The sequence below is a fragment of the Panthera pardus genome, unplaced genomic scaffold, assembly GCF_024362965.1.
Source record: "Panthera pardus isolate Hobbes unplaced genomic scaffold, ASM2436296v1 HiC_scaffold_8, whole genome shotgun sequence".
Lineage (NCBI taxonomy): Eukaryota > Metazoa > Chordata > Mammalia > Carnivora > Felidae > Panthera > Panthera pardus.
Window position 1 is genome coordinate 121512369 of NW_026527013.1, and position 12445 is coordinate 121524813.

General features: G+C 40.9%; 1 protein-coding gene across 1 annotated transcript in view; it reads left to right on the top strand.

Moving 5' to 3' along the window:
* Positions 1 to 10671, top strand: part of GARS1 (glycyl-tRNA synthetase 1) — a 45405-nt gene extending 34734 nt beyond the window's left edge. Inside the window, exons 13-17 of the mRNA XM_053897434.1 lie at positions 2771 to 2856; positions 4635 to 4744; positions 7806 to 7899; positions 8580 to 8770; positions 10373 to 10671. Coding sequence (XP_053753409.1) covers positions 2771 to 2856; positions 4635 to 4744; positions 7806 to 7899; positions 8580 to 8770; positions 10373 to 10498 — 607 coding nt within the window. The 3' untranslated portion in view covers positions 10499 to 10671. The remainder of the gene's footprint in view (positions 1 to 2770; positions 2857 to 4634; positions 4745 to 7805; positions 7900 to 8579; positions 8771 to 10372) is intronic.
* The last annotated feature ends 1774 nt before the right edge of the window (positions 10672 to 12445 follow it).

The following is a 12445-nucleotide window of genomic DNA, read 5'->3' on the forward strand; positions in this document are numbered from 1 at the left end:
TGTGTGCCGTCAGTAACTCAAAGGATGAGAGCAAAGAATTGGGAATATACTGTTGTAAGGTGCATATATTATATGTGAAGTGGCATAATACTATTTGAGAGTAGACTATGATAAGTTTGAAAAAATACATATGGTGAACTCTAGAGCAATTACCTGGAAAAATACAAAAACCAAAGGAATGTAACTAATAAACCAATAAGGGAGATAAAATAGAATAATAAAAAATACTCCAGAAGAAGACAAGAGGAGAAAAACAAAGAAAAGATGGGACAAATAGAAAGTAACTCATGAGATGGTAGCAAATTCAACAGTATCAGTAATTATATTAAATGTAGTTATCTAAACACTTGAATTAATAGCCATCAATTGTCAGACTAGCTAAAGAAATCAAGACCCAATTAAGTGCTATTTACAGGAAATTTGCTGTGATTATAATACACAAATAGGCTTAAAAGTAAAAGAATAAAAAATATTTCCCATACAAACATTAATCATTAAGTTAGAAGTGGCTGAATTAACATCAAAGTCAATTCAGAACAAGGAAAGTTAGTACGGAAAGAGTTACATTTCATAACGTTAAAGGGATCAGTTCATCAAGAAGGCATATTCTAACTATACAACTAAAAACAACCTCAAAATATGTAAAACAAACCTGACAGAACTAGAAGGAAAAATAGACAAATCCACAATTATAGTCAAAGATTTCTATTCCCTTTTCTCAATATTTGGTAGAGTAAGCAGACAAAACAAAAATAGGAGTTTAAAACAAAACAAAAACAATAGGAGTTTAAAGGTATAAACACTTAATCAACTTAATTGCCATTTATAGACTACTTAATAACCAAAGAATACAGGTGTTTTTTTAAATTTTATTGAGGGGTGCAGAGAGTGAAAGGGACCGAGGATCTGAAGCAGGCTCTGTGCTGACAGCAGACAGCCCGATGCAGGGCTTGAACTCATGAACCATGAGATCATGACCTTAAGTCAGACGCTTAACCGACCAAGCCACCCAGGCACCCGAGAGTACAGTTTTTTAAGTGCACTTGAAAAATCTTTTATATTTTTTTTGTACAGCCCTCCAACTAAGAATGAGTTTTGCATTTTCAAGGAGTTAGTTAAAAAAACAAAGAGTACGAGAGACTGCATATGGCCTGCAAACCCTGATATATTTCATACTTGACCCTAGACAATAGGCTAAGTGAAAGAAATCTGACACAAATATGCAAAGCCCTGGGAAAGGTGAAACTAGTTTATAGTGATAGAAAGCACGTCACTTGCTGATTGTTAGTGGAGGGGATTGAAATGGAGCCATGGAGCCTTGGCGTGATTGATGGTGGTTGCATGTGTACATACATTTAGTCAAAAGAACTATCATACAGGGCACCTGGGTGGCTTGGTTGGTTAAGCGTCTGACTGGATTTTGGCTCAGGTCATGATCGTACGATTCATGAGTTCGAGCCCCACATCCGGCTCCACGCTGACAGCACAGAGCCTGCTTGGGATTCTGTCTCTTCCTCTCTCTCTTTGCACCTTCCTTGCTTGTGCTCTCTCTCTCTTTCAAAATAAATAAACTTAAAAAAAAACTGTCGTAAGATGAATGCTTATAACAAGTTGAAGATATGATCGTCCATTTCAGTAGGAAAATTTTAAAACATTCTGGTCTCCCAGAATTAACATTGCTTATGCTAAAACAACATCAAATCCCATTAAAATGGACAAGTTAGAGCACTAGTTAGATACCATTATTTGTCACAAACATGACCACTTCCTTTATTAATTATTCTTACGTAATGGGTATCTTTTTGCTAATTTCAGCTTTTTTATAACTGTTACCTACTCTACACTTAGACTGTACTCACGGAGAGAATATGTGATAATGTTTATGTAATGGAATTTTAATGCACTTAACAAACTTCAGACAAAATGGTAAAAATGAAGGAAATCAGTGAAAACCACTCAAAAAATGCATGAGATTATCAGTGCTACAAACTAGCAAAAACACACAGTGCAACATGTGCCAAGTATACAGCTCCAAAGACAACCACACGAGGGCTCTCTTTTCCTGGCACTGAGCTGCTTGTGAGCCAAGATGAATCCAGACCAGTTATAATGTGAGAAATACCTCCTAAGCTGAAACATAGGTACTGCAATGAAGTGCTTTGTAAAGGTAAATTGTTATAACCTGAAATGGAACGGGCAGATCTCAGGACCTGAACACAATGCAAGTCAGTGATTTTTGGAGGGATATCAGACAGAATCATTAAACTTCTTGAAGCTGATCTTCACCAACAGAAGTGTCAAAGTTTATTTTGGAATAGTGTGGAGATTTTAAAATTACTTCCTATTAGATGACAACCTTGTCACTTTTACATTAGTTGGAACAATAATGAGAACAGTGGTCTTTTTGCCAGCAGGCCTGTTTCTGACAAATTCAGTGTAATTATTCTAAAACTGAATTTAAAAAAAAATTGGTTTGGGCTTTATTTTCATCTCAAAACAAAAGGAATTAGTCATTGGGTCACTTGTGGAATTTTATAAGACAAGTCATATTTTTGGGTGCTTCCTACAATATTATTTGGTGCCATTGTTAATATAATAGTTTGGTATTCCTTATGAAATATTTTAAATTTGGCTTTACCTATTTTACCTGGAGAGTTGACCAAGCTGTATTACACTTAAAATGAAAACAGTATAGCAGTTGGTAAAACTCCTTTAAATTAAGGCATAAGGATGCATGATTTCACTAATGCAAGATGTGTTTTGTTTGTAGGGAATTCACTATTGAAACTGAGGGGAAAACATTTCAGTTAACAAAAGACATGGTCAACGTGAAGAGATTCCAGAAAACACTACATGGTAAATTTCTTAAAATAATTAAACACGGAGTGCCTGGGTGGCGCAGTTAGTTAAGCGTCCGACTCTTGTTGGCTCAGGTCATGATCTCAGGGTTCGTCAGTTCCAGTCCCATGTTGGGCTCTTCTGTCAGATTCTCTCTCTGCCCCTTCCCCCCGTTTCACGAGCATTCTCTCTCTCTCAAAATAAATAAATAAATAAACTTAAAATCATCACAATCCTTGAAGTTTTTTTGTTTCTTTAAGTTTTATGACATAACCATTTTACAGAAAATTTGAAGAGGAAAAATAGATCTTTAATGCCACAACCCTAAATCTGATGAATATGTTTAAGGCATTATCTTTTGCCTTTTTAAAAAATTTGTGTCAATATTGAAAAATAGTTTGTAATGCCACCTTTATATTTCCTATGGCCTGAGATGCATATGAAGAATATCTCTTTGATGAAAACCATCTTTTTTTTTTTCCTTCATTTTAAGGAAAAGTCCTTTTGTTTCTTAAGCAAAGGAGAGAACTCACCCCTCCTGTCTTTTGTGGCAAAATCTGTTAAAAGTCATTTAGATTAATGATCTTTCCTGCTTCTTTAAAAGACAAGGAAATGATTATTTTTATAGAACAAATTATATGAATTGGGATTTTTGGAGAATATACAGAGGATGCTTATGGTTAATTGTGGCTGAGTAGAAGTTTCTGGAAACTGAGAGTAGTAGGTGGGTATTTGAGAAGGGACTGCTAATGGAGAGAGGAGGCCTACTTTTCCATTTGTGTTTGGCCAGCCCTATAGCCAGGCTTCCGTGAGCTGTAAAAGCAGTCTGAGCAGTGATGGGAGTAAGCAGGGGATACTTCTTGCTTTGGGGCTTTTTAGCCACCACTCTGGCGGCTGGTTCAGAACTGCACTTTACTGTTGCTTCGATGACCCAGAAGGATGGGCAGAAAATACCTTGGTCATATTTCTACCATGTTACTCTTACTCTTTATCACAGACAAAAGAAACAGCCTCCCTTTTCCTCCACATATGTGAATTTTTGGTTCTACTTATCTCCTTTCCCTTGAAACAAATTCTCTAAGGTTAAGCTCAGTTACCTTAGACCCAGTGCTTAGCAGTGTTTTCTTTGTGAGTAGTAAGTAATGAATACATTTCCTATGTGTACCACGGGTATAGCCTCACCCATGTGGGGCCTCTGGTAAATGTCTTTGATTGAGAACAGATTCCTGCGCAAACTTCTCTGAAGGCCTCTTGACCCCAGAGCCTTGGAAGTACAATGGCAGTAACTTGACTTTCTTAAAGAGTTCTCATCAAGATAGCAAGATAAAAACACAAAAGCATGTGATACTTGTTGTGTGTAGGAATTGTCTTTGTTAGTTTTGTCAGCTGTGGTGGTAGATCTTTGGTTCTAGCAAAGTCTTATAAAAGCTCGAGAGTTTTAATGTTTTCTGCAAGGCAAGGCAAGGCAGATGATGGAGTAGCTGCTGTTGATCGTAGCTTACCAACTGTGGTATACTGTGGAAGGAATACTCTGGTACCTTGTGTCATTTTTATTGCCATATAAACAACTAAATTTGGTGAAAAACTTTTTCACTCCACTTTCACTCTTTAAAGGCATCATGTTTCCTACCAGCAAATAGTTTTAAGGAATGTTCTGCTTTTGTTCTGATGTACGGGAGCAGTCAAATCCATCCAGAATAGATATTTTTAGTGCTAATAAGACTTGTTTAGAGAGGAGCTGCAATGCATTACGCAGGGTTTGAGAGAATGTTACTGGATTTCTGTCTCGTTTGCAGTGGAAGAAGTTGTTCCGAATGTAATCGAACCCTCCTTTGGCCTGGGCAGGATCATGTATACGGTATTTGAACATACATTCCATGTACGTGAGGGAGATGAACAGAGAACGGTAAGTTGTCTTGTACAGTACACTATTCTCTTACAGTGTCAGAGAATGTAATTTCCTGAGGTACATTATTAAGAAGACTCTGGATGATTGATTAATTACTAAATGTTTTAGTGATGTTAACATTCCTCTTTGCTTAACTCTTTACAAAGCAAAAAACTTTCTTATGTAGCTCACTTGAGCTTTAGGATCTGCAGGTTATTCTAGATGCCATTGTGTTAGTTGCCTGGTGCTCTTTATTCTGAGACAGAACATATTACTTTGGGGGAACTATCTGTGTTGCATCAATGGAAGATACTGGTACATGTTTTCAGAAAATTTGGAAGAAGGGGACAGCTCAGAGAATTTAGCCAAGCCACTTAACTGTATCTGTGCACTGGTGAAGTGTTAAAGGGAACTTTCTCAAACAGCATAAAATTGGGGGATTTGGGGGTAAAGGTTCTCCTCCAGAGATACTGATTCACAGATCTGAGACCTAGGGATCTGTATTTTTTTTATAAGAACCCCAAGCGATTCTAGTGCGGGAGATTGACAGGTAGTAAATTGGGCAGTAACGTCCGCGGTACAGCCCTCCTAGCATTCAAGCACTGCTAAGGATAACTGTTTCTAAGAAGTCTTCATTAACTCCCACAAGCTTTCTTTTGACCCTGATGCTTCTGAATCACTGCTCCATGCCTTCCACTTTATCTCTTCATTCTGCCTCCCTTCACCTTTCTTACCTCTCTACTGCCTGCAGAAATTACACTCCTTTAATTTATAGGCACAGATTTCCAGGAAATCAATCAGAAGACCGGCTAGAGTGGAGAGACCGTGTATATCAAATTAACTGAATGAAACAGTCTTACCTGCATGGCCATTCTGCAGCTGAGTGTACGTGGCGTTAGACGTCAACTCTCTAGTTCTTTTTAGGACATTTAACCTTGAAGAATAGACTGATAAGTTCTTGGTGCCAGTATTTTAAAAAGTCTGATATACTCTTGGTAATAAGGCAGCTAATAAACTTACTATTTTGTTCTCTGCCCTCATTGCGTCTTCATTTCCTGACATTTGAGGAACAGCTTTTCATTCATTCAACAGAACCTAGTCTAGACACCAGACATGTAAATATAAGGCACGGTTATTCTTGAGGCATGGCAGCATACGGAAAGTGTTCTTTTTAGATATCAAGTTTGCTGCAAGCCTTTTCTGTTTATTTTTCTAATAAAAGGATTAAAAAAGTCTTTTAGCTGTTCCTTTGAATATAACAATACGGATATAAGTAGGATTTTAGTAGAAATTTCATAAGGGCTGAGCAAGAATAAATTAGTGACATGTTTTATGAATGGCATAGAGAGTACCCTCATGAAGAGAAATTTCAGTAGGTTCTGGGAAGCCAAAAATGTTTCTAAACTATTATCACATAGTCCCTTAATCAATTTTCCTATAAGTTTGGTATAAAAACATTGCCAGTGAGATTTAAAAAATTATTTTTCTATAAAGGCAGGTCCTCGCTTCTCTCTCACATTAAATAGAATTATCACAAGATAGAGGCGAGGAGGGGTGCCTGGGTGGCTCAGTGGTTAAGCATCCGACTCTTGATTTTGGCCCAAGTCATGATCTCACGGTCGTGAGAGCGAGCCCCACATCAGGCTTCACACTGAGCTCGGAGCCTGCTTGGGATTCTCTCTTTCCCTCTCTTTCTCTGCCCCTCCTTTGCTCGTTCTCTCTCTCTCTCTCTCTCTCTCTCTCTCAAAATAAATCAATAAACATTAAAAAGAGAGAGAGAGATTGAGAAGAGGGGCACCTGGGTGGCTCAGTTGGTTAAACATCTGACTTCAGCTTAGGTCATGATCTCACAGTTTGTGAGTTCTAGCCCTGCTTCTCTCTCTCTTCCTCTCTCTCTGCCCTTCGTGTGAGTCTCTCTCTACTCCTCTCTCTCTCTGCTCCTCAATCACTTCTGCCCTGTCTCTCTTCCAGGAAAAAAAAAAGAAGACAAGTGGAATGCGAATGTTCTAGGATTTGGGCAGCCATGGAGTCTAGGGTTTACTTACAGCGGGATAGTCACAGTTGCTTAGCATTTAAATAGGCTTTTGAGGGACTTAGCTGGAACCCATGTCATTTATTTTTGTGGAACCTATTCATTCTGCGTTCCATATTCTTGCTTTGCCATGGACCTTTTATACAAATGTTACTGAAAAACTGGTCAGCTCTTATTTCCAACTCAAAATGGTAGACTAGTTTGCCTTCCACAAAATATCTTTGCTTTCTTTATTTCTGAGTAACTCTGAAGCCTATTTCAGGAGCAGTTTAGGAGGATTGTACTTTTTATTATAGGTATACAAAACATCTCTTTTTGTTTTATACTGTTTCTTTTGGATATACATTTGTGAGGTAATTAAGCTTGTCTGTTTTACCTGGTCACTAAGACTCATAGATCCTTTGGCTATGCTGAATTTTTTAAAGGACAGAATTGGATCTTGTGTTTTGGCACTATTTACTATTTGATGATTTAGAGGGAAGTTCCACAGAAAGAAGTAAGGCTTTTATGTGGTACCAAAAAATAACCATCTTATATAGTAGCTTTCTGTTTTTTATTTTATTTTTTAATTTTGAGAGAGAGAGAGAGAGAGAGAGCATGCATACGCATGAGGGGAGGAGGGGCAGAGAGAGAGGGAGAGAGAATCTTCCAGCAGGCTCTGCACTGATGTGGGGCTTGAACTTAGGAACCGTGAGATCATGACCTGAGCCAAAATCCAGAGTCAGATGCTTAACCGACTGAGCCCCCGAGGCGCCCCTATGGTAGCTTTCTGGATGCTTCACGTCATTCAGCTTTTTATAACGGACCTATGAAGTAAACAGAGCAGATGGTAGACAGGTGCTTTTTAGATGAAGAAACCAAGATCCAGAGCTCACTAAGGCGGTTCGAATTCAGAGCCGCAAACCAGATCCTTCTGGTTCTATCTTGTTTTCTGTCTTTTGTCACACTGTTTTTCATGTCATGTTTTCTGGTATTTTGATAATGAAGTTTGGACCGTAATGTTTATAAACTAATGTATTTGGATGTTCTTCTTTTTAAACCATGTAGTTCTTCAGTTTCCCTGCTGTCGTAGCTCCATTCAAATGTTCGGTCCTGCCACTGAGCCAAAACCAGGAGTTCATGCCATTTGTCAAGGAATTATGTAAGCAAATCTAATCGGGTAATCTCCAGGAGAATGCTGTCAAGTAGACTCAGTTTTAGGAAGTGTATCTTGTTTTCAGTAAAAATACATGTCGAATAAAGAACACATCTAAGTGATTTTAGCCTCTGCTCTTACTTCTAAGAGATGTATGCTCGTTCAGGACGTTTTCTCCTAGCATTTGAGTTAGGGTAGGACCCAAGTGTCAGATTTGAAATATCCTTGCTTCTCTTCTTGACCTCAGTGCTGCTCCCTCCATCAGGGGCTCCTAGTGAGTGTTAACAACCCGAGGGGGTCTGCATCCACTGGACCCATAGCACTGAAAGGGCTCCTCCTGGTCCTCTGGCGGTCCACTTATTTCAGAGTTGGGAAATGGGAAGAGTTCACTGAGCTGCTTGGGGTTGTACAAGTAGAGGTGGTGGAGTCTGGACGGGGCCTCCTGGCCTTGGCTTTTGATTGGATACTTGTTGCCCTGCAGCTGTGTGAGATGTAGGTAGGACTGAGGGGTTGGGCTCCAGCAAGCCACCTAGGAAACTTGGGGGATTTTTCTTTCTTTTGCAACTGTTACTTATTGCTCTCTTGTCTCGGTTCCTTTTATAAGTTTCCTGAGCTTATATGACGATATTTAGTTGATATTGGGACTTTCTCCATTTTTTATCTTTAATTTACTGTATCTTGGACAGCGGAAGCCCTGACCAGGAACGGCGTCTCTCACAAAGTAGACGACTCCTCTGGGTCTATTGGAAGACGTTATGCCAGGACTGATGAGATTGGTGTGGCTTTTGGCATCACCATCGACTTCGATACGGTGAACAAGACCCCTCACACGGCAACTCTGCGGGACCGAGACTCCATGCGGCAGATTAGAGCAGAGGTGGCTGGCCTTCTCTTCGGCTTTTTTTTTTTTTTTTTTTTAATTTTTTTAATGTTTATTTATTTTTGAGAGAGAAAGACACACAGAGTGTGAGTGGAGGAGGGGCAGAGAGGGAAGGAGACACAGAATCTGAAGCAGTCTCCAGGCTCTGAGCTATCAGCCCAGAGCCCAATGCGGGTCTCAAACCCATGAACCGTGAGATCACGACTTGAGTTGAAGTCAGACACTTAACTGACTCAGCCACCCAAGCGCCCAGGCATTTTAGTCTTAGAAATGTGTACTGGTGCCTTCTGATTTGAGCTGGATTTTGTTGTATTTATGCCCCCCCTCCTCTTTTCTTTCATTTGAATTTTAATCATAGGCTTATATCAGAGCACAGATTCACAAATCCCCTTGGTTTAATTATGAAAATACTGCTAACAGTTATCTAATATTTTATAACCATTTGGCTCACTCTGGGCTCATTCTCCAGCAGTTTGCTTTTATGTAGTTGTTTGTTTATTTGGGCAAGAGAAGTATGATCCCAAGTGGTTGTTTCCATAGTTTTATTGGCAGGCTTGGGCGGAGGGGGGGGGTGCTTAGACATTTTATCTTTATATCTCTTTATAAATGTATACCTGTGTATGTCTAAACTTTTCCTGTTAATCTATTCAAAACAGCCAATAATGGTTCAGTAATTTTACTTAATGAGGAGGGATGATAGGGATAATAGGAAAAGTATGAAAGGGGAAGGAAAGAACAGCCACTTTGACAACTGCCTGACTCCTTTATTAATTTTTAGCAGAGGTTTTATTTAGAGTACGTATTGTGTGCTCAGCTTGCTACAGAGAGTTAATTAGGGAAAACAAAAGTAAAAGGCTGCTTTTTTCCACAGGAGTTTATAGTCTAAGTTGTAAGTCCTGCATTTCTGGTTTGTCTTTTTACAAAACCAGTTCTGGCTACTCTGGACCTACATTCCCATCTGATAGCGATTCTCAGAATGGGGTGCCTGGACCAGCAGCCTTCACATCACCTGGGATTTTGTTAAATAAGCAAAATCTTCACCCCAGACCCACTGAAACAGAAGGGTGGGCTGGGAGGTTGGAGATGGATAGAGGGTGGGCACGACTGTTCCAACAGTCTGGATGATTCTGATGCATGTTCAGTTTAGGAACTTCTGCCGTGTGGTAGCCAGTGTTTGGTTATGGCTGAAGAACAGCTGGCCCCCTTGGTTGGGGCTCTCCAGTTTGCCAGTCTCCGCTCATTCGTGTTCCTTGACGAGCTCCTCTTCTTAGGGTTAAATTTAACACCTGGAGTAGCTTCAGGTGACACAAATTTAGAATAATTAGGAAGGGCTCTGGGGGAGGATTGAGTTATCCAGGGGGAGCCGGTAGACATTCCGGGCTGGGAGGAAAAGCATGAACGCAGGCCCGGCAGAGAAGTCAGTATAGTTAAGGAGGCTTCCGTGAGAGTGACGAAAAACATTCTGTGGGGACCAGTTTGTAGAGGGACTTTGTCATTAGTTAGACACTGATTTGGCTCTCCTGAGTTCAGGGTGAATTTTCTTTCTGACAGTCTAATCAAGTCGGTTGATTCTTGGAATTCTCCTTCCTGTTACTGCAGGTCTCTGAACTGCCCAGTGTGGTCTGCGATCTGGCCAATGGCAGCATCACGTGGGCCGATGTGGAGGCCAGGTATCCTGTCTTTGAAGGGCAAGAGACTGGTAAAAAAGAAACAATCGAGGAATGACGACAGTTTTGGCGACTTCTGACCACTTGCCCTAATTGAAAAAAAAAAAAAAAAAAAGCTCTTCTCATGTCCACTTGACAAACAGCATCGCATTTGCTCCCGGGGACTGCATTTTATCCTCAGTGGCTGCCTGACCTTACCCCACAATTAAAGTCGAAGGAATTCTGAACAAACTTGTAATCCATTTGCTCATGTGTCTGCACTTTCAGTAGAGCTGTTTTTCCCACCGTTGGGTAGACATGCTCATGCTTAATGTTAAACACAGTTGATACATGTTTTTCAATTAACGGCCATATTGGGGTAAAAGCTACATACCATAAAATGCACCAGTTTTAAGTGTCCAATTCAGTGACGTTTATTTAGTCTATTTTAGAGTTGTGCAGCCATCGCTGCAGTCCAGTTTTAGAACATCTCCATCACTCCAGAAAGAAGTTACATGTGCACTTAGCATCACAGTTCATTCCCAGCCCCAAGCAACCACTTGTCTACTTTCTGTCTCTCTAGATTTGCTGTTCCTACTCTTTCTCTTTTTCTGAGAAAGCGATGCATTGCGCTAGAGAGACAGCATTCCCTAAGCAGCTGGAACAACGACGAGGAGAAGCCGAGGTGGGGAGGGGCGGCAGGGGCGGTGGGGGGAGGCACCTGCTGCTGTGGGGGTGCAGGGTGCCAACCATGATGCTCTGCGGACAGAAGATGACGCTCTGCTAGGTCTCCGGGAGGGAACACATTGGCAGAAACCTGCTATTTTAAGGCGTGCTTGTACTTGGCTTCTCGTCGAACCCCTGATGCTGAAGGAGCCCCACCCCTCGTGCCTGACTTGGCATTCTTCACCATCCCGGTGATGATTCCAGCTGGGTGGTTTGGGCTCAGCTTTTGAGGGACTTTACTCATGTTATGTTTTTGCATAGAACACTCAGAACACGTATATTTATTTGTCAGGAAGATATTCAAGGATGTGTGAATTTGAACAACTCTTCCCAGGGTTAGGACTTTGTCTAGTGTCTCAGCCTCCTCTCAGACAGTATAGGGCGGGGGCGGGGTGATCTCCAGAATGTTGCCTTGGCCTTGGGTGTGAAGAACAATTGAAGTAGTGGATCTCCACCACCCCCCATCCCCCCCCCGGAGATTCTCTCATTTTTCTCTCCTCTCTGATGATGCCTACCACAGTACTGTGCGTAGTAGGTATTCAGTGAATAGACTTTGGATGAGTCTTGAATTTTTAAGCAAACCTCTTGGGAAGAAAGCCTTTTACTGAAGCTTATTTCTCTCCTGCCTGGTGCTTTCATTAAGCATCAAGGAACTAGATTTTGAATAAACTGAGTATCCATTTTCTAGGGATTACTTTCACCTCATACTCTTATAATATAGCTCTTGACTTGGTGCATAGTCTTATGTTGGGACTGGGGGTTGTCTTTCCTTTTTCTCACGGACTTCTTTTACAGCGAGTACCTCCATAGTCGGTCATCACCACCTCAGACGTTGTTACGAGCTCATTAATAGTAAAGATACATGTAATCCATAGTGGGATCTGCCTACTTTGGATCATAAAGGGATTAGAAGTAAAGCTCTTTTCACTTTTCATTGGCAAATACATCTGTCATGAGTTCAGCTGCTGGATACTAATTCTGGGAGCCCTCCCTTTCTCTGTACCGCCCCCCCCCCCCCCCCGCCCAGGGCAGTGCATGATTTCTCCTGAGAGAACACACACGGTCTCTGAAGCGACTGATGACCTGAGTGGGGCCGGTGGGCCAGTGGCAGAGCTCGCTGGTTCTGTTTGTGCCATATATACTTGATTCTGAGCACAAGCAGAAGGGGCTCTTCACACATGAGAGTTTTGTGTGTGCACACGCACGCGACATACCCCTCTTCGGTTCCGGCTCAATGTGTATTTAAAGCCCGTTCTTTCCGGGTGGCTGTGCTGTGAGGCCTTTTCATTATTTATATATT